At 40.8% G+C, this 25,828-nt stretch overlaps 1 protein-coding gene across 1 annotated transcript in view; it reads left to right on the top strand.

Moving 5' to 3' along the window:
- The first annotated feature begins 5,111 nt into the window (after positions 1 to 5,111).
- Positions 5,112 to 25,828, top strand: part of dbpa (D site albumin promoter binding protein a) — a 41,810-nt gene continuing 21,093 nt past the window's right edge. The window contains exons 1-3 of the mRNA XM_004569761.3: positions 5,112 to 5,939; positions 11,501 to 11,769; positions 13,368 to 13,566. Of these exons, the coding sequence (XP_004569818.2) occupies positions 5,744 to 5,939; positions 11,501 to 11,769; positions 13,368 to 13,566 (664 nt within the window). The 5' untranslated portion in view covers positions 5,112 to 5,743. The remainder of the gene's footprint in view (positions 5,940 to 11,500; positions 11,770 to 13,367; positions 13,567 to 25,828) is intronic.

Here is a 25,828-nt window from a genome sequence, read left to right as displayed (position 1 = left end):
TGCCTTCTTGTGTACTGATATCCCTCCAAATATCGGTGCATCTCTATTTTTTTAGTTCTAGTTTGCGTTCACATTATTCACCGGTAAACAGTAGCGTGTCTGTCTCTTGGTCTGTGTTTATTTGTTGCCCCTGTGGAAGAACTCTCTTTTTATACTGAGATGAAATTTGCCCTCAAGATAAATTTATCTTTAATGGAAAAAAGAAATCCTGATGTGACACTATTGTCATTTTTAATGAGCTTCTTGGGACAATAAAGGGTTTGTTTGTCTAAAGAGACTGAAGGGAGACAGTTGGGACAAACAAAGTGTTGATCTTGTTTTTAATGTACACTACTTTATGATGTTTTTGAAGAAGCGTGAACAGAGAGTGAGAACAGGAGCTGTTAGTGTGTTCAGGATTTGAAAAGGAAGAAGAGAAATAACCGAAGTGTACTGTACAATTCGTATTATATTTTATTATATATTGATTTTTTTTTTCTTACACCGAGTATCATTTCTTTTATCATTGTTGCTAATGTTTGGGTGGGAGGGAACGAGTCAGGGTCTGACTTTGTAAAACAGCGGGATGAGTATATGTATCGATGTGATATCCTCCCCCCTCCTCCTTGAGCCCCCTTTTACCTACTCCCTCATTGCCACACTTGATGCCCCATTTTTGTAACAGAAGCGTGTACACATAGTTCATTACTTAGGTCCTGTCCAGATGTGTGTTTTCTTTTACCTGTAAAACTAAAACATGTAATATTATTACTAAATTACTATCCTTTTCATTGCCTAAAAGTGAGTTGTTGAAAACCCTCAAATCGAATAAAAAAAAAAAAAAAAAAAAAACTGAAACATTGATTGTTGTCTTAAATCTTCTGTTTCATGCACTCATCTCTTTTTAGTTAAGTGACATGTTATAGGATGTATATTTTAAATGTTCCTGAAATGTTGGTTATTTGATAGTAAATGGAGCATAAAGGAAAGTGCATCATTTTACATGATTAACTGATCTCCCTCACATGACAACATTGTACTGATAAAACTGAGCTTTCAACATCTTTCAACAAGTTTACCTGCAGTTGAATCCAAATGAAGTTGGAGAGATGTAGATAGCATTGAGGAAACTGTTAGTTACATGAGAAGACATTCACTGCCATGGTTTCCCCCAAAACATGACAATGGTGTTTTAATTAGTCACATCTTTGAACCATGAAGTCCACAACTGAAAACATACACTCTGCAGTCACTTCATTAGTTGCACTTTTACTGTACTGGGCTGGACCCTTGTTTTGCCTTCAGAACTGCCTTAATTCTTCATAGCATAGATTCATCAAGGAAACATTCAAGAGATTTTTTTGTCCACAGTAACATGATAGCATCGCACAGCTGCACATCTACAATGAGAATTTGCAGTTCCAATACATCCCAAAGGTACTGCTGGATTGAGATCTAGTAGCTGTGGTTGTTCAAGAAACAGAGATTATTTAAGCTTTGTGGTATGGCATTTTATCTTAAATTAACTTCATATGTGCAATAGTGAAATTACATAACTGACAGTGAATATATCTAAAATAACTTTCCTCTTCTTTTTTCTTTTAGAGTAATATTCCACAACTTAAAACATGCTGTTAAAGTTTGTTTTTCCAGCAGTAAATATGTCACAGTTGCCATTAAACTTCTCAGCTATAACCCTAACCCCACGCTCAAGGTCCAGCATAGGACTTAAGTGGGCGTCCATCATGTTTCTCGCACAAAGACAAAAAAAACTTCCATCCCCTCAAAGTTTGTTTTAGACAATTAGCGGATTAAGGATATTTTTATCCACACTTTCTTCCTGCAGGGACCGTGAAGTGGTATCTCTCTCATGCTGCCTGTGAGAAAACACTATGAAAACAGCCTGGCACAAGCTGAGCACCCGACTCACATACAGTTGTGACAAAGCTAGCCTTAAACACCCGAAACAGGCAGACAGGTGTGCTCTTTCATGCACACTCAGCTGATCTTCCCGCTCTCAAATCCTCTGCACGTCACAAAATCTTAGAATGAATTATTAGGTGTAAACCCTTAAAAAAACACCAGTGGGAAGTGGGGTGTTTTTTTTTTAAGTTGTTGCAATACCAACAACCAGTCACGAGATGGCAGCATTTAAATATCCTTTAAAACATGGCTGAGTCCCAAGTGTTGGAGGAAGGGATGAGAGGAAAATAATTTTGATTCGAAACGCCTCATGAAACTCAGATCACACATTAGTGGAGTCAAGCTGTTGTTTCACACTTTTTGCTGATCCGTGCCAGCGTGCACGCACTCAGCTGCTCTGTGTGTGTCTGTGTGTGAGGCAGATTATTTTGGCTTCTTACTATTCACACATTCCTGTCATGTATGTGTAACATCACTATATCATCATAACATAAGATGTGTAGGCGCTTCCAGGAACCATGAATGACAGCAGCAGAAGTCACGTTTTAAACCAGTTGCATTTTTCGTTCATTTACAGGATGTTGTAATAATGACTTCTGCTAGTTTGGTTTGCAATGCTAGCGTATGGCTAACATTTAAACAGAAATGACTTTGTTTTAGAAGACAAAATAAAGTACACCAGTATTTTGAGGTATGTTTCACATCGAAAAGAGCTCTTTAATAGCAATAATAGTATTATTATAGCCCGCTTTTTATGTAGTTTATTATAATGATTTAATGCTTGCCAAAACACTTGGGTTCTTTTCTAAAGGCCAAAATCACACATATGGTTTTTTTTAATTGTTACGTGTCTGCTAACTTGACTTTTGCCTGGATAAAAAAAGAAGATGATAATAAAAATGTTTTTGCTTCTTTCACACTAAAGACAGGAAGCCAAGTTGCAGGTGGTATCTTAAGTGGAGTTAAGAACAAGTTAGCTTTAGAGGTTTGGAGACAAAGTTAGTGAAGTGAGTCTGAGATGGTTCGGACATGTGCAGAGGAGAGATAGTGGAAATACTGGACAACAAGGTGTTGACAAAGACCACAGAGGAGGTTCATGGATCTAGTGGAGGACATGCAGATGTGCTGGTGTGACAGAGGAGAACTATAGGGGTGGGGTGAGATAGAGACAGATGATCGAAGAATAAGAAAAATTAAGAATTTCATACAGACTGGTATGAAATCCACTGATGTAGATTTAGAACTCAACTTTATCTGTCTGGTAACATAGGAAAAAAGTTCAAACATGTAACTAAAAAGCATACAAAACAAAACACTCAAAATATGACGGAAATATTAATAATTAATAATCAGCAAAAATACTTCATTGTAGTAAAAAAATCACTGAAATGCTAAAAATGGTTTTAAAGTGTAAACAAAATTAAGAGCTTTTGGATCATTTATTGTTTATTTGCTGTTTATCCGTTTTATTAACGTTGTCTTTGTTTTATGAAGTCCTTGCTGTATTTTTTGTTTACTTTGCCTTAGTTTGTCTGTGCCTTCGGAACATTTACGATGAAAAGGTAAATATGATCTTTAATGGATCCTTCAGAAGTGAAACATAAACACCCCCCTCCTTCCCTCCAACCGTGCTCTCACGCGGCCATGGCATGGGGAAATCTGTGGGCGGAGACTGTGACCTATTTTTAGCCAATAGAGCGCTGAGAGCCGCAGCGAGTGACCTAGATTCAGCCAATAGCAGCGCTGCACAGTCGCCGGTAGGCAACAGTCGGCGCGTGCCGGGTCCATGTGCTTGTTGTTGAGAGCGCGAGAGTCAGATAGGGACATCCAACAGGGAGAAAACAGACGAGGCGCTGCTCCTCGGGTGGTTTTATCGGATTTGAGACAATTCAATGACTTTTATTCTATTATTTTGAAGCCTCGCAGCAAACAGTTTATGTATGAGTTAAAACATACTCACAATATTCAAGGAAACAGTTATAAATTAATGGTTTCGGTGTACTGCCAGTATAATAGAGCGGGCCTTTATTTAAGTGTCTCTTTTGTTAAAAAGAATAGCGTGTATATGTTTTTAGTGTGGAGGAAATGGTAAGACCGTTTGTGTTTGTTCGCGTTTGAACTCGGGGTAAAAGTAATCGTATTTTCCCTTATTGCTCAGATAAGGAAGTGGAAAAGGTAAACATCCTGACGTTTCAGGAGCTGCATCTCATTTTAGTACACACACACGCGGCGGGCTCTGCTTTCGCTGTTTAAGTGACAGCGTGAGAGAAGAGGGGCGGGGCGAGGCGTGTTCACGGGCCATCCAGGAATTATCACATGCGGCCGCTATTGGCTGAAACTTCATGGAGGCGTCACGTTTTAGTGTCAATGTGTGTTGCATTCACGAGAAGCGGTAGCGTTTTAGTAATCTTGTAATTTTACATTTTTATAACATTATTTTCTTATTCTTTTTATTAAATAAATGTTATTTTGCTTAATTTTTTAATAACATTTACCATATTTTTTATCTGTTGTTTTCATACTTTTATGAAATTTAACATATTTTCTTCCATAAAAGTTTATTTTATATTATATTTTCTAGCTGCCATCGTTTTAGCTTGTGTTTTATTTTATGCATTTACATTGTTAGGCCTTCATGTTTTATGTTTGCACTTTAACTTAATTGTTTTGCGTTTTTCCCTTTTTTTTGGTTTATTTTGTTCAGCTTGAATCTAGCATGTATTGTAAGCTGATAGCAAAATAATATAATTTATCCTTGAGCTGCATCCTTGCTTTTTAACATTTTTAACATTGTGTGATCGTTTAATCAGAAACATTTTCAACATTTCTTAATTAGTAACCACATTAACTGTCAGTCATAGACATTCATTTAATTTCTTGACTGCAGTCCCAATAGTTTTTTGTTTTTGGACGACCAGAAGGACCTCTATTATACATGGGAATGTCAACATCGGGTACAGGACTTATTTTTTGTCATGAGATTAAACGTTTTGTTCAGTTTCCCTGAAAAAAAAACAAAGGAGAAAGAGCAAAATAATTTGAAGTTCACATTTACCAAATTTTAAACTAGTCATAAATGCAGCGCCGAGACTCTGAGTACACGGGAGGGAGAGGCGTGGTCAATTGGGCTGTGTGGGCGTTGCCGCTGTATGCAAACGATCCACGCCCCCAAGCGCCTTTCCCCCGTGAGCGGTGACGTCACACGAGCGGCCCGTGTTGGTTCCAGCTGACTGGCAGAGAGGGAGAGAGAGGGAGAGAGAGGAAAATAAGAGCCATCAGCCCCATCTATCCGTCTCTCATACTACTGGATATTATTATTTTTTCCGGGGGATCTCTTTATTTCCGTCATCTTGTCATTTTTTCGCCCCTCTTTTTGTTCTTCGCTCTTTTCTGTCTTGGAGACTTCCCACCGCCGCGACTCGACTGTACTCCGCTGTTTCTACTGCCTTTATTTCTGCTCTCTTAATATTGTTTATAGCTCCCTCTGGACTCACCGAGCGATCGACCGACCAACTAACCGACTGACAGCTACTCCTGGAGGATGAATTAGACTCGGTCAACATGGTGCCATTTTGGATATAAATCCTCCCTCTTTTTTCTTTTTTGTTTCGTTTTTTTTCTTTCGCACATTTTCTTGCATGGGACTGGCGACAATCAGGTGGACACCCTGAGCGCACACGCGTCACCTGTCCGCGCACCTTTTGAAGGCGCGCCCGTCAATTAGCATCACTAAGTGGATTATTTTGATCTTACGGTCTCTTGCAGGTTGCCCCACTCCACTTCCTCCTACCCTCACCTCCTCCTGTCCTCCTCCTCCTCCTCTTATTCCCCCCGAGAAGTTATGTCAAGGCCTCTCACCCAGCTCCTACCACCGGATCTCCCTGCCGGGGCCACAAGCCCTCAGTTTGGGGCCAGCAACCCGGCTGGAAGCGGCCCCCAAGGTGGACACCTGACCTCTATGACCAACCTGAAGTCTCTGCTTCAGGTGCCAATCAAGGCAGACCAGAGAGGCCCCAAGGACTGTTGCGAGATGAAAGGTGAGTGTGGGCATGTGTACCCGTGTGAGTAAGGGATCCAATAGGAACAAACTTCTTAAAGGGCCACTAGGGAAATACCTCAGCCGTACAGAGGCCAATTTCATTGTATTGCAAGCGCAGTATAGGCCTGTATTATGTATGTGTGATGCATATAGGAAATGTCCACATTAAGTGTACTAAAGGAGAGTAAATATAAACTTTATTTACAAAGCTTTTCGCACACATTTGCAAAATTTATCTGTAAATTTGTGATTAAGGACTTATTGGGCCACGTTTTCAATCCCTTTACTCAACTGAAAAAGCCAGATTTGGCCTTTGTTCCCAACATTTTCATATGTGGAAAAATGTCTGCTTGATTTTAAGCTGATTATATTAGGGTTTTGGACACATTACCAGCTGCTGTCATGAGGATTAAAAAAGAAGAAGAAGATAATTAAGAGATATTGAAAGAAATAAAGGGCTGCAGCTCTGATTTGAAAAACAAACAATAAACAGTAGCTTATATTCTTTGCAGAAATGTCACAGGGATTATTCATGAGTGTGTGAACGTGTGTGTGTGCATGTGACTGAGTGGGTAGGTGTGATTGTAAAACACAGAGGAGGCCCTGCTTATCCAACACACACTCACATGGACATTGTTTTCTTTGCAAGCTTTCCTCCTTCTGGCCTGCTGCATTTTTATATTAAACGCTTCCCTTTTGCATTTGGTGGTGGTGAAGTGAAATGATCTAGATGAGGAGGAGGAGGAGGAAGAGGAGGAGGGAAGAAGAGGGTGTAAAAAAAGAAACACAATCTGGAGTGGATGCCATCAAAAATCCAGCCAAAGCAGCAGAAGCAGCAGTCGTTTGGTTTGTTTAAATAAAGGTTACTGAGTGGGATTGAGTTATTTCCCATCCTCCAGCTGCCACAACAAATATTAACCAGCCTGCTTCTCCTTCCTCTCTCTTGCTGTGGGGATATTATAACTCCCAGTCAGCTGCTGTCACACGCATACGCACACTTGCGAGGCAGCGATTTGCATTGATTCTCTTCCGCTGAGTACCAGTAAATTAAGTTAAACCTCAATTAAAACACATTTATTTAACACGAAGAGATAAAAAACATGTCCTCACAAGAACAGAAGGTTGTCAAGAGTCAGTGCCTCATGAGTGTGGATACAACTGAACACACACATTCACAGAGAGGGGTCGGGGGGCAAAGGAATGGCACTGTCCAGTGGCTCCCTGCATGTTGTTGGCCCCTGGTGGCTTTTTGGTGCCACTACAGCTCCTTTCTGTGGAGCAGGAAGAGGAGGAGGAGATGATGGTGAACACAGTTGACAGTCTCTCCATGGAGTCAGAAAGCAGCTCAGTACAGTATCCTCCTAATGAGAGGAGAGGCATTCAGGGGCATAAAGAAGATGTTTTTGCCCCTGATTTAGCTGCTGTTCCCCTTCCACAATGCAGCCCTTTGCCTTGCCCCCCCCCCCCGGCTAGCTTTGTTTGACGCCTTCACAAACACCCACTCTATCTAGCACATCTCCCTCCCTCTCTCTCTCTCGCTCTCTGTATTGCATGTCTTTGAGTTTTCCCTCTCACACTTTCCTGTCTTGCTCTCTTCTCGTCTTCCACTCGCTTCACACAGCGGTCCCTCCGCTGATTTATATTTTCTCAGGTTTTTGTCTCCCTTCCTCTCTGTCTTCATCTTTTACTCTCATCACCCAGACTTATTTTTTTTTCCAAAGCCATTTATTTGCATCCCTCTCCTCTTCCTCCCCTTGTAAATCTCTCTCTCTCTTCTTTTTGCACATTTCACTCCTATTTGCATGGATCATCTCTTCTTCCAAGCCTCCACTGCCACGTTTCCTCTCCTCTCTGCTGTGCTGCGGGTCAGTTCGCAGTCTGTCAGATTTTAATGACTTGTCCACTTGAGTTCAAAGTGTCACTTTGATTAAGCTGTGTCACTTCCACTTATTCCTCCCATCCATTCGCCCTCTGGTCCTCCTCACGCTGCTTTACAGAAAAGGGATTTCCCCATGTCTTTTAATGACTTTGCCCTCTGTTGCTTTTAGATTATCTTTTCATTTTCCTTTGCACTTGAATTACTTCACTTAAGCTCCTGTGATATCTTAGAAGTGTCTGCTCGACACTGTGGCTAGTTTGACTCAGCTGAACTGAGTATATACTTGAGAGTATACCATGTTTATTTTAATGCAAGAAAAAGATCTGCTGCTACCACCTTTATGTGTTTTTGCAATGCTTTCATGTGCTAGATACTGTCTGTCACAATGCCTGATAGTCACTGCAAACCTTAAAGCTTATGCATTGTTGCATATTGTATGCTCAGGTTGGATGGTTGCTTTGCCCTTTTATTTCTTATTAGGAAGCTCTCGGCCTGCTCCAATCTCACTTACTGACCTATATCTGTCAAAAAAGTATAAGAAGTCATTGAATTTGATCCCAAGACTTTTTTTCTTTTGTCTGTCCCTAAAGCTTGGATTAGATTTGGAAAAAGGACATTCCAATTTGCTTCTCCGTCGGCTTTAGATCAGTTGCAAAATCAACTAACTGTAAAGGAGCTGTTTTTCCTGGAAAAATTTAAGTGACCTGGAGGCATTTAGGCCGGATTCTCATTTATTTTGAATGACAATATGTACCGCCAAATAGAATTGTGAGTTCTTTCCTTCACGTTGGTCGCCCTGAAAAGTTGAGAAAAGTTCAACTTTGCAATTACCGACACCACTGCTACCAGTCACATCATCCATCCATTCATCTCATTTTCTTAACTGCTTATCCACTTCAGAGTTGTGCTGGCATGCAGCCTATCCCAGCTGTCACAGGGCGTGAGGCAGGGTACACAGTGGACAAGTCACCAGACTATCACAGGGCTAACACACACAGACTAGTCAAATCAGGTCAAGTAAATATACAGAGAGCGTGAGGTGGCTGCTTTTGCAGTTTGGCATCAACACGTTGGAGAAATTGATCATTGTGGTGAATAATCAGCCCGCTATCTACGAACAAATTTCACAACAGGCAGGCCGATGAAAACTCGCTTAGCTTGCCTTGTTAGTGATTGGTTGTTGTTGCTATGGTGATTGCACCACCAAACGTAAGGAATAGCCATAAATCAGGCTGCAAATGTTCCACCTGAATGTTGTTTCTGGGATACTTCACTTATTTGTCTTCTTCTTAAGTTTATTTTGCATCTCTCTTTTTTTGCTCTTTTTATTTTAAAATCACGAACATTAGCTTTGAAGCATCTTAAACTACAGAACCAAACAGTCTCCAGAAAGCAAAGATTGTGAGTTTTGTGCTCTGGTTGTAGCTAAACTTACTACACTGGCAGCCAGATCATTAAGATACTGCCAGAGACAGATTATTTTCTACTCCTCCCACCTTCTGAGTACCTATCTGTCCATCCACTGCTGTGATCTCTCACGTCTTTATATACTTTAATCCGTTTAAATATAAGTTTCCAGCCTCACTGATACTCTCTCCAGCCTCTCACTTTTCTTCACAACTCACAGTCTGTCTCTGTGTCATTCCAGCCCTGTTAAATATGCTCTTTTAGTGCTGTTTTATGGGGCTTTATTCTTCAGCGTGCCACTTCCTCAATATGGGCTTTTGGCAATGTAACCCTTTTGAACAATATAACCAAAGGGGCAGAGTACAAAGCTATCATTGTCTATATTTCCATGAAGTGCTTCCCTTTATTTCCTGTTCTTTTAACAATCCCTTTTTTTCTGGTGATGGTTTATTGATGGTTAATCTTTCCATCGGACTTTCACGATGAGGTCAGAGTGCAAGGTCGCTCAATTTATTTATAGGTGCCTTTTAATGATTGTGGCTAAGTGCTTTATAGGGTGATAAGGACATGTGTGCCAGGCAGTGGCACAAGCCTTTGTTGGATCTTTGTTGGCTTGTGTGGCTTCTCTTTTTAAAATTATTTTCATGCTTTGTGAAGCAAAAGTCATGTCAGTCTGATCCTCTTTGAGCCGCAGTGAGCTGAATTGCACAAGAAACCAACCTCAGGCTGTATATCGATCAGATGTTACTTCAAATTCTCAAAGGATTCTTTTGAAATAAGCATGAAGCCATTGCTTTGTAGCTGACGGCAGGTCACCAGGGGTGTAGGTGACGCTATCATGTGTTTTTCAGCCAGTCATATCAACTTTATCTTTCGCTCCCAGACATTGACATTCAGTGATACATCCATGCTAGTCTCTTCCTGTGTGGACACCCCTTAATACTACCTGTATCCATGTTAAACTGTTTAGGATGCAGTGTTCAGCTCAGGATAAGCGATTCTTATCTTAAAGAAACCATTCTGATGTTTCCTCAGAAGCTGCCAGCTGGAGCACGTGACATTGTTGCTCTGAACTGGATGATACCACTTATGGTAGAGAGAGAGACGGGTCTTTAAACCAGGAAACTGTGGGTGGTGTTAGGGATTTTTGCATTTTGCAGTTTTGGTTGGTTTTCTGCTTACTTTTGCTGTCACTTGTGTTTGATTAACCTCTTAACATCCATTCGATCACCAGTGACTTGGTTAGGGTTAAGTTCAGGCTCCCAGTGGTCCATCTGTATGGATTTGTTTTCACCTCTTTTACCCCTCAGATGGAAATCATATAAAAGACGTTAAATGCATGGAAGATAATGTTGTCTAGTTTCTGAAATTAGTCTTTAAAAACACGTAGCTGAAGTACAGCCTAACCCTACCCCTCAGTGGTTTGTCAGTGATACAGTGGCTGGCAGGAGGTTAACCTCGATTGTGTTTTGTGTTCTGGGAAGTTTCCTGGGTTTTGTTCGGAGACTTTTTGTAGTCCGATTGACCAGACATATTTGAGCAGGCTTTGGTTGTATGCATTTAAAAGGTCTATGTGGCGAACAAAAGAGGGCTGGTAATTACTGAATTGCATTGAATAACCAATGCATGATGACGATTCAGTGTTTTTCTAAAGATTCATCTGCATTCACAAACAATGTCTGGCAGATAGAAATAGAAGATGTGGCCTGAACATCTGCTAGCGACAGTGGAAATCCAGAAAATCTGTCAGAGTCCCCCAAAGGAAAAACCAGTAGTTTCCCAGATTCTTGTTTGCTTACATTAAGGAACTGAAAGCAGTGTTTTAGGTTATGAACCTTCACAGCTGCACTAGTAAAAACGATGCTTAGGGGTCCTGAGCTCTATTGCCATTGCTGAGTCATCATGGGAAGAACATGATAAGTTTGTGCAGATGCACAAACCTATCTGTGCATCTGCAAAATAGCACATGCACAGATAAGTTTTTAGGTGTCTAATATATAGAGTTCTTTGTGATACAGATTCCACCAAAGGACTGCAATTAAACTACATAAATATGTGGATGAGAACTTTAGGGTTTTGTAGTTTGAGCCATTTTTGAAAGAAAACACTGAAAATGTTTGTTGTCTGATGCTGAACGAATATGAGTTATCGTTGCAAACACTTGAAAAAGAAGGATGAATGAGTTTCATTGCATACTTTAGTCAGAGCAGACGAAACAACAGAACTAATGTTAGCAGCTTAATGGAAGATATCTCACTCTCTTCTCTCTTCAGACAAAGACAAGCCTCTGGACTCCGATGAAGACTCTCTGGGTGTCAGTGCCGGTGGAGCAAATGGGGTGGGAGGAACCCCGGGCTCTGGCGCACTGCGACCCAACTCACAGTCAGCCTTCCTGGGCCCGCTGCTGTGGGAGAGGACCCTGCCGTGTGATGGAGGCCTGTTCCAGCTGCAGTACATGGACTTGGAGGAGTTCCTGACTGAGAATGGGATGGGGATGCACAACAATGGGCCCAGCTCTGCTACTGCCCAGATCCCCTCGCAGGTAAAATAGATGGAGATCAAAAACCACAGGTTTATGAATCATACCTCAATTTTGCCAAACCAAAAGACGTTATAGTGGAAGAAGACAATTTAATGTTTATTCAGCACAGATGTTAATGAAACAGTTGCAGGAACATCATCATTTCCTCAAGAGAAAACCTCAGATGAGTGAGCTAATGCTAAACTGTGCTAGTTTACCAGTTATCTGGCCAGTCATCGTTTAGTCTTCATTGTCACAAAAGGAGCCAGCTGATTCTTCAATGCTTGCAGTGCAGGAGTGTTTCCAGGATTTTTTAATAAGGTGGAAATGCTCTTGTTACAATGCGGCTTCAGTTTCAAGATAAACATTCTTAGCTCGCTGTAACCCTTCAGTGTTAATTTGTTGTCAGCAGCCAAGGTGGCAAATGGAGCAGTTCAGTCTCTCACTACTCTTATCATATATTTTTTTTTTACCTGAAAAACATCTTTGGCATTCTGCAACTCATTCTGGTGGGAACTGCAGAGACTTGTGTTGATAAACTGAAACGACCTTCACTACGATCACTGGAAGTCAATTAACTGCAATTCAGATGTTTTTTGGAGATTTCAACGGTTATGTTTTTTTAAAACTACGTACGCTTTCCCGTTTATTTATTTTTTAGCTACTCGCAGTGTTCACTTGCAGTGCAGGCTCTGCATGCATTGCCATCCACCTCTTCTTATTTGCATTTGCAATAGTCTGAGCAGTAACCATATTATAGCCACGGATTCACTAGCAGCTGCAGCTGCTCACAGCCTGCGGCTGCATCCAAAGGAGGAATGAGCGAAATAAAATACATCATGTAAAGAGCGACATCATCTCTGCTTTCTGTGGCATCTGTAGAGCATTTTTCTTAAACCTTGTAATATATTAGAACTCTACTGGAATAACATAGAAACAGTCCAACAGACTAGCAAGGAATGTAAAAAATATTGAAATGCAATGTAAAAGTAGGAAAAGATCCTGCTGTGAGCGTTTGGACGCACTTTGTAATTCAGATAATTAATGAATATTTCAAATATGAAGCATGATTTTAAAGTTGAAATCATGCTGGCATGATGTAAGCGCACCTTTAACCTTTCTCTGCACAGCTTGCTAGCTGCTTAGTTTGCTGGCTAATGTCTATCAGTCCCATTGTTTCTTCTGAATTGTGAATAAGTCACGATCATAGGGCCATGCACTACAAAACAAATTTCCCACGTGTGGGACTAATAAAGGTTATCTTATCTTATCTTATCTTATCTTACACTGTGAGATTAATCTTTGGACTTTAAGCTAACCTTATACTGCCATTGCTCTGTTATAAGCTAATGAACTATTTTAATTTGAAGAAATCCTTAAAGCACTAATGAGATTTCAAAAGAACCATTCCTGGACACTGCTGGAGCAGCACTGCATGATTCATCATTGAAAATAGTACTTTCATATCACATACTTTCATTTCACATTCATCTTATCCTGTGTATTTGTGTAGCACCTCTGTTCATCTTCTATTTGACACAAGCTGTTTTAGCTCCTCCCGCTTTAAGCCAAATTTCTTCTGATTACAATTTCTGCTTTTGTTTGTGTTCTCCTCCCAGAGCTCCCAGTCTGCGGTGCCTAACCAGAGTTCTCAGTGTCCTCCCACCTCTCCTCCGCCCTGCTCCTCCTCTTCCTCCTCCATGTCCTCCTCATCCTCTTCTTCTTCACTGCTTGGACTGGAGACCGTCCAACCACAACCACAGCCGCCACCACCTCAACAGCAGCAAAGCATGATGGGAGGACCTGAATGTCTACATGGTGAGTGATTGGGAATTTTAAAACAGTCCTTACATTTAGTTAATTCTTGTGTGAGAATTGTATGTTATTTATTTTTTATAGTGTGATGGTAAACTGAATATTTTGTGGTTTTGTTTGTTGTGGTCAGGCATAAAATAGACATCTGAAGGTTCTCAGTTGGTCCTTGGAAAGTAGTTTCTGTGACATTATTGAAAAATGAGCTACAAAGTTATTTACAGGCTCATCTATAACACAGTTTTATTGAATGTGATGTTGCTGCTGAGCAGTTTTATACATTTTTGACCCATTAAAATGGGCATTATGGGAAATTAATATAATGCTGCCTGCTAGTTCAGCACTATCTCAGCTATCTCAGCACTCAGTAGCTCTGTAACTTTGAGGTCTGCCACTTCATGGCTGAGTTGTTGTGCTTCTAAATGCTTCCACTTTGCAATAATAGCAGTACGAGTTGATCATTTATAATCTAGAAGGAAAGAAATGTTCACAAACTGACTTGTACTGGTACTGTACAAACTTACAGTACCAGTTCAAATCCAGTGAGCTCGGCTCTTTCTTTCACAAATGTTTATAAAGGCAGATTGCATGGCTAGGTGCTCGATGTTCAATTCAATTCAATTCAATTTTATTTATATAGCGCCAAATCACAACAAAGGTGTCAATGGGAGTAAAATCACCGAAATTTAAAGCTACTAATTAGATATAATTAAGTTACTAATTATGTTACTAATTAAATAACATACTAATAACATACTATTATCTAATGAGCCACAGCTAGAGAGCAGACTTCTTGAATCAGCTGTTGTGAAAAATTAACCAGATATCAAGTCATGTAATTTTGAAGATAATTGCATTAAAATGCTTCAAAAGGCATGACAAACTGTTCAGAGCTGCAGTTAAGGGTCAACCCTGTTCCTAATGTTAAGTCTGGAAAAAACTTAAAGGTTGAAATTTCAAAATTTCAACCCTTGTACAGTTGTTATGAAGGCCAAACACCATCCACAGACACTAAAAGCATTTTCCACCTGGCTGCAAACATTTTTACTTCTGTTGTAAAGCAGGACTTTTTATCGTGGGTGTCCATGAGGACTGGCTTGCTTTGGAGCCTGCCTCAAGTGGCCACTAGAGGTATTGCAATTTTTGGCAAGCTGCTTGTTAATCCATTTAGCTCTTTTATTTTATTTTATTTTATTTTATTTTATTTTTTAAGTCTATTTAGCTTGTCAGATATTGTTTACCATGTATAATGGTTAGCTGAATTTTGCCCTCCTGGGGCCTGTTCTTCGTACCTCGCTAAGTAAGTTAGCTGGATTAGATTGTTGACGATTTCGCGTGATCCTGGATCGTTCGGTTCCCCGAAGCTCATCCGGGACTTGCTGTCATAGCAACAGAGCCGTAAGCGTAAACCTGCTCGGGAGCAGGTTTACTTTATGTAAACAGGATTAGATCGCGGCCACGCAGGTATGTCCGCTTCATTTATACGAAAGCAACAGCGATATTCCACCACTGTTTCACCATAAATAAATAACATCAATGTAACTAAAGATAATGCAGCACCTGATCCATTTATTGATTTCATACAGATACATACAGGTCATTTCCTAAAAAAGGGAAATGTACTATTAACATTCTATTACATGTATGTGATTATTACAGATGTAATTCATATTTCAGAGTAGTAATTGTAAATTACTTCGTGTAATCAAGATGAGAGACCACGGCTATAAAAGCGAAGGTGGCTTTGGGAAGCCTGTCGCAGCCATGTCCTGTCCGTATACGCGACCAACCCATTGCAGAAGGTGCAAGATTGATAAGGAGAGTCCTCAGAATTCAGCGTATATTGCGGGATAGACAGGATCCTTTAGCTCAGCGCGACAGTGTGCTCATTGAGAGATATCGATATTCCCGTGAGGGTATTATTTACTTAACCAACTTGTTGACGAGGGGGTGCAGGACCACCACCTGTCTTTTTTTCCTCTGCCCTTTTCTTGGTTGCTGTTATGAACAAACTAACAGAGTATTACAGGCCAGTATTACCTTGCCAAGAGACGAAAAGCAATCTAAGAGATAAATATTACCATTCTGTAGAATACTCCTGTATTCCACTTTTACTTGTTCCCATGTTCTTGTGGGTCCTGTTGTGGCTCTAATGTGAAAGGGGATATAATATAACATATTATAATATAATATAATGCCATATGATATTGGACAATATAGTGTCATATGATAGATCTACCCTACCGCCTACTGGTGTTGGCCAGAGGGGCCGATGGCGCGATATGGCAGCCTGGCTACAACCGTAGCTGCCTCCACCAGTGTGTGAATGTGGGAGTGAATGAATAGTGGTATCGTACAGCGCTTTGGGTGCCTTGGAAAGCGCTATATAAACCCAATCCATTATTATTATTATTATTAAATTACCTACGAGTTTGATTTGTCAGCAACTTTCTGCCAGCCCCTCTCTCCTTGCTTTTGCAGCCTTTGCAGTGTTCTCTTGCGTTTTAATTAAACTCTGAAACTCCTGAAATCCCTCAATCAAGAGTTCTTGCTCTGCTGCCGGAAAATACCGTGCACGCCCCTTCGACATTTTCGCCGACCAATCAGCGGGTTGCCGATCAATGTTTCTACTATCGATGCGTAGCCCCTTTTACGACACCCAGTGATGTCACATTACTGCGTCCAGCTGTACTAATCGTCAACAGCAGGTGTGTTTGGGGAACCGGATTAGCGAGCTCACAATTAGCGCGATAGTTTGGTCTTGGATGTGTCATTTGATCTTGGATGTAGTAAGCGACGTACGAAGAACAGGCCCCAGGTCAGAAAAAGGGAGACTTTCATTACCTCTGGATGGATGATTTTCATGACTAAGAAAGTCATATTTTATTTATTTATTTTTTTTACCAATTTTCACAAATTAATATGTTGTCCAGAGGTTATTTACTTAAACTACCAGTCAAAATACTACTAACCAGAATGTATGGAGCCCCGCAGGGGACATGGGAGAAAAAAAAAATTAAGACGGACTTTTGCGAGATCTCGCAAAACAAACTCAGGATCTCGCAAAACAAACACGGGATCTCGCAAAACTTTTGCGAGATCTCGCAAAAGTTTTAGCCGCATTCTTCGGCCTTCGACCTCCTGTTAGCTCGAAGCTAACGGTAGGTCGAGACCTACTACAGCCGGGAGGAACACCGCTTTCCTGGCACATCGTGCCTCGACCTCCCGGTCGGCTTCGAGCCGGCGTCCGAAGAATGCAGCCAAAACTTTTGCGAGATCCCGAGTTTGTTTTGCGAGATCTCGCAAAACCTTTGCGAGATCTCGCAAAAGTCCGTCTTAATTTTTTTTCTCCCATGTCCCCTGCGGGGCTCCGTAAGAATGAGGTTATAAGGGGAAATATTTAAAAATATATATTTTTAAGATTGTTAATCATTAAAAAGATTCATAACAATCTTAAAAATGAGCAAGCTTTTCTTTTTCTGCAGTGAGTTTAAAACATCTTCATGTGAGAAGGCAGCATTTGTGCTGCAACTAATGCCTTCAGACATATATGAAGCTGTATGTGCAAGAGGCCTCGATGTGATCTGGCACTAATGAGCATCGAGGCCCACAATGCATTATATTAACTCGCACAACTCAAGCGTTCGGTGCCTCTAACAATAACCAGATCAGGATTCTCTCTAATTATATCTCAGCGCGATGAATGGCTGACACCCTGTTCTCTGGCCCTCCTCGGTTCTCTCCACCAGGCTGTTATCATCCGTTATATATTCATAATTTATTGTTTCCTCTCTCTGCTGCATTTGATGTGAACCAGAACTGCCAGAACATCAGAACAACCTTTCTGTCCATCTGTCTTTTTCTTTTTTTCGCTTTCCTTTTTGAGATTTCACAAGCCTGACAACTTCCAGTTTTGACTAATTGAAACCACAAAGCCATTCTTTCTAACGCTGACCGTCATGTTTTTTTGTCCCGCGAGCCATCCAGTGATTCATCACAGCTAATTTTGTGGTGATTTATTGACAACAGACTGCCACATTCTTTGTAAACGTTCAGCCATTATACGGTAATGATTGTATGAGCATGTTAAGATGTGTGGAGACGGAACAAGAGAGCCTAATTTTGTTTGTGTTATCTATGCTACAATTATTTTAGCATTTTTTTACTCATTTGTGAAGCTTCGTCTTGTCGTCAAAATGTCACCGGTTAGACAAAGAGCGAAGCTGGGTCTAATCTAGATCATAAATGAAGGCAAAAAGTGTTTGTCTTCGTCTTTGCATACAGCACCCTGTGGATTGGACGGTTTGCCATATCTGTACCTAAAAATATGCATAAATGCTCTTCTGCAAAGGCCAAGCACAGTCATATAACAATCTCTCATGTGTCTGCTGTATCAAGAAGACTTAAGGCTTTAACTCAATGCGTTTATACCATATGCCAGCATAGTCTCTTTCTTTGCTCTTGCTCCATAATCTATAAGCTTTGTAGATGGGTATGAATATGACATATCACCAAACAGTTGTTTATTTGTACATCCAGGTGATACAGAGCAGCATTAGCTTTCATTTGAAGATGCATTTCTGTACACCATATTAATGTAAGTCCACTACTCACTCTTCTTTTAGCTCCTCTGTGGTCTACAGCTCCTGGGGGAAATATCTGCCTCTTTATCTGCTTAACTCCACTGTTTTCAAAAGCCAGTTGTTCACAGCTTGCAGCTAAATTTTTGTTTTTGTCTCTGCCTACAGTGGATGAAAACAGCTCTAATATTAGCTGTAACCACAGTAACGATGATGTAATAATTATACCAAAACAATGAGCTCAAAGATGCTAAAATGTTTTGTAGCTGAAACGCATGGTTATTATTTGCAGGTTCATCTCCTTCACATTACACATAATCCTCTGAACCAGTGTTTATGTTTAAAATCACAACTTTTCAGAGCTAAAGATTCAGATGTGCAAATAACTGCAGTTCCTCTTTTGTCCACTTGAGGCTGACTGTAAAAGCGAGTCAGTCCCCATAGACTCCCATTTTAAAATGTCAGCAGAAACAAACCTGTTTACAGCCTGCTTTAAAATGTAGCTGTGTATGTAAGATTTCCTCCTTCATTCTTGTACAGGTATTTTTTTTCTCAGTCACAAATTTGAACTTTGTTAAGGGTTTAAATAAGACGTTCTTGGATCATTGAAATGGTTCTCTCGACCACATTTGTGGTGTTCGTGCCTTTTGGTGAATTTCAAATGCAATAATCAGACAGATTATACAGCTTTTGGGGTGCTTAAGGGTATTTTCACACCAACAGTTTGTTTGCTTTGGACCAAAGCAGTTTATTAGTTTGTAATTTTGTAGCTTTTTCATGGCTTGGTTTCTTTTAATCCAGAGAAAACTACAAGCAAATTTCAAGTGAAAGAAAATGCGTCACTATGTGACAATGTTGAGTCCACTTACTTGCTAGTTGTGTCTGGTGTGGGAGCAGCACACACAAACACAGGACAAAGATGCTGTGTTCTTGACTGGTGGATAACACAGAGACTTTATTTAACATTCATATTTATCTGGACAATTTCATTCATTTTACAGGAAGTTGCTACATTTTACCCACACAGATGCAACACTGCTTTTATTAGTTACAGCAGCAGAAAATTAACCTTGTGGAGCTCATGAAAAGCTAAGCCACCATGATGGAATTTCAAAATCGTGACCTCTAGCTTTATAATCCTTGTCTTACTCTCCTGAACGATCTGCCCAGCACACTGTTAGCATTAGCTGTTATCTTTTCACTCCACTCTCTTGTCCAAATACACTCAAAAACCAAGGTGGTTTGAGCTCAAATTCTAAATGGATGGGGCTTTACAAACTTATAGCCAAGCACAGTGGCTATTTTTTAAATAGCCCAGCCTTAAAAAACCTAGCTAACTACTGATGCACATGCACAACTACATAGGATAAAAATGAAATTACCTTAACACATAATGAGATTTGAAGCTGTCCAAACATGCCTGTTTAACCCTCTTCATGTTCTTCTGTGAATACACTCGCTGATTGCTTTTGTATTCGATACAAAGTGCAGAGAGTTAACTGGAGTGAACAAAAAGGATGGAAAACACAGTATATATATTTGGGAGGAAATGAAATCGTTCTCCCACACACTTTATGACAGTATCTCATATATTTTCTATCAGCTTGTTGCAGCTGCTCATTGAAGCTTTGCATCACTTTTATTACCATGCACTCAGAATTCAGCCTGACACATAATGTCAGCTCCCAGAGAATTTAAAAATAATATTCTGCAGGTCTGAACAGTGAATCTGAAAACATTGGACCCACCTGTGGGCGTTGCAAGGTTTGAATTTGCTCATATCGGGTGCTGCTCCTCACGTTCCCTTTTGTTTCGAAAATGCCGCCATGATCAGATCATTTTGAGGGAAGGTTGCGTAGCTTCCCCCCGTGTTTTATTTATACTAGAATCGAATGCTCTGAGTATGCAGAAAGAGGGTTTGGATACAGGAAAGAGGGGAAAACAGAGCGATGAGGTGCCCAGCAGGATCAGATTCTCAGAAATCTGCCTGGGACATTGTGTTTGTTCTTTCATTCTGAGTCATAAACAATAAGACAGGAGATGTTTCTCTGTGCAAACAAGCTGCAGATACTGTGAGAGAGAACAATTGGAAAATGAGATACAGAGAAAGAGATTCACAAGGTTCAGCCAGGATAGAGCTGCAGCTACAGAGGAGAGAAAACCACTGCTGCAAATCTTCATATCTGCCCTGAGTGCTTCTGTGCGAGTCTATGAATACACACCATTAGTGTGTGTGTGTGTGTGTGTGTGTACATGCATGCCTTTAGTCTTTCCACCTTTTGGTGTGTGTATGTACAGTATGCTGAGCTTCACACATGCATATGAGAATGCCGTCTGTTTTGGCATTTGCATGCAACTATGTGGGCTTTAATGTGAACATGCTTTCATCTATTTGTGTGTGTGTGTGTGTGTGTGTGTGTGTGTGTGTGTGTGTGTGTGTGTGTGTGTGTGTGTGTGTGTGTGTGTGTGTGCGCGCACTCGTGCTTTTTATTCTGAATTATAAACACGTGACTGGGTTGAGGATGATGCATCCATCCAGAAATCCCTGAGGTTGTTGTGGAGCTGAAGTATTACTACAGAGCTGCAAAGAGAGGGGGAGAGAGAATCAGCAAGAGAAATAGATGGAAAATAGACTGGAAATAATAATCTCATCCACATGCACATGTTTTACTTTGATTTTAATTCATTCTGGGCAAAAAGGAGAACAGTTCAGAGGGAGGGGAAAACACAAAAATATGGATACAGCTGGGGTTTTACAAGCAGCTCTGGTGACATTTTTCACCTGTTTCCTCTTTAAAATGCTGTAAATCCGAAATATTCATACTGGGGTTCTTTGTGGCACACATAAAACTGCACCTGTGATCAGGAAACTGTGGGACGTGGACACAATTAAGCTCCAGAATGCAATGTTGTTTATTTCATCTCCTCCCTAAAATCAGCCTCAAATCTCGCAGGCTCATTTTTTGATTCGAGATCTTAGCCTGAAAACCGTCCGCTGAGCCTCAGCTGAGCCTCGGAGCAAGACCAAACAGCATTTTGATGTCTATCGCCATCTTCCTTCCCCAAAAAAAGAACGAAAGAAAAGAACAAATTCTTCTGAATAAAACTGTGATTGTTAGGTTTAACTGACTTCCACTTGATTTTGTGTAGTTGCAAGAAATCACCATAGTTTGCTGTGCACATGGTCCTCTGGGGACGCCTCACAGTTCAGCTGCTGAAGGAGGAAAGCCTTTGATCGTGTCCTTTAAGGCTTTATTATGTTTGTGGTGGAAACAGTATTTTTGTCCAATTGGTTTGTTTCAGTGTTTAAAATGAAAGCAAAAGAAAATAGAGTTCTCCTCATTATGTAGAAATCATAGTGTTACATAGAAAATGAAATATGGTGGGTTCTCAGGAAGGTGGGGGCGCTGGTTGTATTTATTTATTGTCTTCTGTCTCCTGTGATAAATGACTTCAATCACTCACTCATGCTGTTTGGATGAATGCAACAACCCACAGTTTTCCTGTTTGGCATGTTTGGCTGAGAAAATCACCCAATCAGCAAGTGCATTCCTGTAGCCGTCTGCTGTTCAAAACCTTAATAACTACCTGCATGTTTACAGGACGTCTGCAAATGTCCTCTGCACGGGTACCTCACTAGCTTAGGTTTATGAAACGAATCAGACTCAGAGAAACTGAGATATGGATGGAGATGTATATTTTATGTGGCGGCTCAGAGAATAGGTCTACTTCAACCTTGATTTAATGCCTGCAGTGTGATTCTGATTTCCACTCATGGATGATGCTTCACAAAAGCAGGAAATTCTCATTTCAGTGCAATTATTAGAAAAAAACTATAAGAAGTGAAAGACAGACCACCAGGGTACTTATCATGCTGCAGTGCTGCTCCGCCTTTTTTTTCTGTTTAAAGAGCTGTCCTTTGCCTCATAGCTTCAAGTAAATAATCATGACTCACCTTTGCTTGTATTTTAAATCAGGCTGCAGCTTTACTTCAACACTTCCAGGTCAGTTCACTCTGAAGATGCATGAACTTGTTGAACTGCAACGCGAAAGCGTCTAGCGCACATGTTTTCTCAGCTAAGGTGTTTTGTAATGAACTTTTTTGCTTTTGAGAATTTTGACAAATAAACATCTGACTCGCTGATGTCAACTTGTCACAACAGACAGTTTAACACACGTGGAGGAAGGATAACACGAGACGCTTGGGAAGAAATGTGAAGATGAAAATCAGAATAACCACCCACATCTAATCAGATGTTCTTTTGCCTGAGGCTGATCTGTCAACCAGACTTCATGGGAATCTGTTCAGTTTTTAAATCCTGCTGACAGACAGACAGACGGACGCATGAGGAGAGCAACACTGAAAGCAGAAGTGGTGAAGCTTGAGTGGGAAGTGCAGATAAAAGCAAACATAGGAATATGGCTTTAATGCATCTAAAGAAACTTAAACAGGCAAATAAGCTAGCACCTAAACTGGCAACTTTGATTTGATTTGATTTATTTGTGGACTAGACTTGAAGTTTGAGGAGTCTACATTTAATTATGCTTCATCCTTATGTGGAAACGCAGTAGAACTCTATTTATTAGATGGGTAGTTGCCTTCAAATTTCTCTTACTGTGCGTAATAACGTAAAATTAACCCAAATGAGGCACTGCTCAATCACTGTCTGGCTTGGGAGGTAAAAGCCACAACGTGCATGGCCTCACAAGTCAGTGTGGTACCTATTTCAGGGTGTTTTTAATACTGAAATAAGGCACCACTATACAGAGAGTGGTGGATCAGAGAGAAGCTCTCTTCTAAAAGATAAGCAGGTATAGTTAATGGATGGATGATGAATCCTAGCTGAAGGCTTTTCTTTAGCTTTTAACCTCATCGCCGAGTCTTCATCAGCAGATGGAGTTTGGATCTGTTCACATTAAAGCTCGGCGGCTTTAAGCCAACACATGCACTTCTGAAAATTCCTCAAAGCGCTGCAGCTGAAGGCGTCGACAGTTGAACAAACACCGTCCTCTGATGAGGACCATGTGATGTTGTTGAACGTAGAGCCGATGCTGGATATTTGTGGCGCTGTTGACAGTCGGAGTGTTTTTTTTTCCTTTTCCACTGTAGGTGGGAGTGAATGACTTTGAAAAATATGGAGTGGAACTAAGTTGAGGGAATATGATTTTTCTTTGGAAATTAAATGGAAGGTTCAGCTGATGTTATCATGCCAAACTGTGATTTTTGTAAAATAAAACTGGGGCTCTTTTGTGCTGTTGATGGCTGATTTTAAAAAAAGTAGGGTGTTTTTGTACTTTTGGTCCAGGAAATTGAGAATCACTGCTCTGAAGCCAGTTTTGGCCTCTGCTCTCAGGATCAGACCCTCTGGGGCCCATGGGTGGGTGGTCTTAGGTGCTTGCCAACAACCTGAGTATTCAGTCCTGTTTTTCTAATCAATAGACATAAGTAGAATTACATTTAGTACAGCCCCTCACCATTTCACATGCTCAGTGTTGCTCTGTCAAGTGCAAGGTGGCCTGACACCTTCTCCAGCACAATAAGGTGGTGAGACATGGAGGAGCACTGGACTGCAGCTGCAGTCGGCTATGAAGAGCGAGCTGGGTGTGAAGGTGACTATCCCACCTGATTTGGTTCCCTACATTTGGCTGTTGGTAGTGACTGAGGGAATAAGGAAATTATCTTCCTCTGAAAGGTGACTGGACGCGCATACAGATCTGTACCAATTGAAAACTATTTGATTTTCCCAAATAATTTAGTTGAATCAGTTGAGATTCTACCATAGACTGTCGACTATGTTGAATCCACTGGCAGTCAGAAATTGAGGATAAGCTTGTTGTCCATGTTTGTGTGCAGAGTGATGTTTGATTCTTGAAGAAAAAAAGGAAAACTGTCAGACTTTGGTGTAAGTTCTGAAAATTTCTTCTTCTTCCTGTAGTCGTTCCTTTTAGGGTTTCCATCGTGTATCATCTTCCTCAATCTCACTCTATCCCAGACATCCTCCTCTGCCACACATCCTCTTTCACCACATTCATGATGCTCCTCTGAGGAGTTCCCGGTTTCCTCCATCCTGGCAGTTCCATATCCACTGTCCTTTGTCTAATGTATTCCAGTGTATGTGCTATCCCTCCTCTGCACATGCTCAGACCATCTCAGCCTCGCCTCTCTAACTGTGTGTCCAAACTACTCAACCTGAGCTGTCCCTCTGATGAATGCTTCTGTTACATAATTCCAGCTATTGATCGTGCTATGGAAGGAAACAGCAATCCCATTGGCTGTCAGAGCAGAGTATTTGGCAGATGTGAAATGGACCAGAAACACTGGCTATATTTGCAAAAGTAGCAAGAGGTGAAATGCATTTGGTGTAAAATACCTTCAGAGTAAGGAGAAGACCCCGGGAAAGGCAAAGGACACACTGGAGTGATTATGTCTATTAACAAGGCTGGAAAAACTTGTGTCCTCTGGAAAAGCTGTAGGTGTTAGTCAGGCATAAGCAGTAGAAGCTGGATCAGGGGTGGGGAATTAACTTTCCCAAGGGGCCACATGAGAAACTGGGATTGTTGTGGAGGATGGCACCAGTAAGCTGCACTCTCTCCTTATAAGCTTGGAGAAATTGACTGGATGGATATTATTTTTTGTCAAACTTAAAACAACCACGCTGATGAGATTCAACCTTAGTGGCGCATTTTACATGAGAGAAATCAGCTTATGTGATGAAGCCATTATTTCTAAATTACCGCTGTGCTGCAGTTTTTTGTAACTCGATGCAGTAACTCATGTTAAAAGTTCTGAAAGGGAAGGAAGTGGTGCTTGAGATGGGGTGGTTTCAGTAGAGTAGTGTTTCCAAAATCAAAACTTTTATAGAGTCAAGATCTCAAGACAATATCATATAAAATCGCTGTCTTTTTAGCAACAACATCAGTCTAGCTTAAGCAGATTTACATGCGACTTTTTATTTATTTGCAATGATTGGTCAACAGCTTGAATAAGAACAATTATTTTACAGCATTTTGCATTTTGAAATAAATGTAAGTGCATTTTATCTATAGTTCTTATAGCCAATCTGAATATGTTGCTAACAGTCTGCAGTCCAGCCACTGCAGCACATATTTCTGCATTCACTTTCCCTCAGAGAGACAAGCTAAGCACTGATTAGGTCATCCCTGGCCTTCAGAACAATATATATAAATAAGAGTTGTAATCTGCTTTTAACTAGAGAGCTGTCTAACTTCAAGCTGAAACCAAATACCAGCATCTAGACTGGCAGAATCCAAGATAAACCCCTCAGAAATCATCACCAGTCAAATGAAATGTCTAATTCTAGATGATAAATTATGAATTTGAATAGAATATGAGCCGGGTAAAGAGTGAAAGAAATGGGCTCCTGTGCCTTTAAAAAAGAAGGAACGAGAGAGAGAATGCAGGATAACACCAGGCTGAGGCATCAGGCGGTTTAACATTCAGGATTGTGATTAATCCTGGCGACAGAAGGGTTAAAACCAGACACTGACTCTGCACAGAGAGAGGGAGAGAGAGCGAGTGAGGAGTGCTGGAGGGGGAGAGCGAGCACTCAGTCAGGAGAGTTGCTTTGCATGTTTTGAAATCTCTCTCTCTCGCTCGCTCTCTCTCTCTCAGTCTCTCACACGCTCAGGCCATGTGCGGCCGCCACGTCACGTGCCGCTGCAGACAG

The sequence above is a fragment of the Maylandia zebra genome, linkage group LG22, assembly GCF_041146795.1.
Source record: "Maylandia zebra isolate NMK-2024a linkage group LG22, Mzebra_GT3a, whole genome shotgun sequence".
NCBI classification, from domain to species: Eukaryota; Metazoa; Chordata; class Actinopteri; order Cichliformes; family Cichlidae; genus Maylandia; species Maylandia zebra.
The sequence above is the reverse complement of the archived record's forward strand: the minus strand, read 5'-3'. Positions and strand labels throughout refer to the sequence as shown.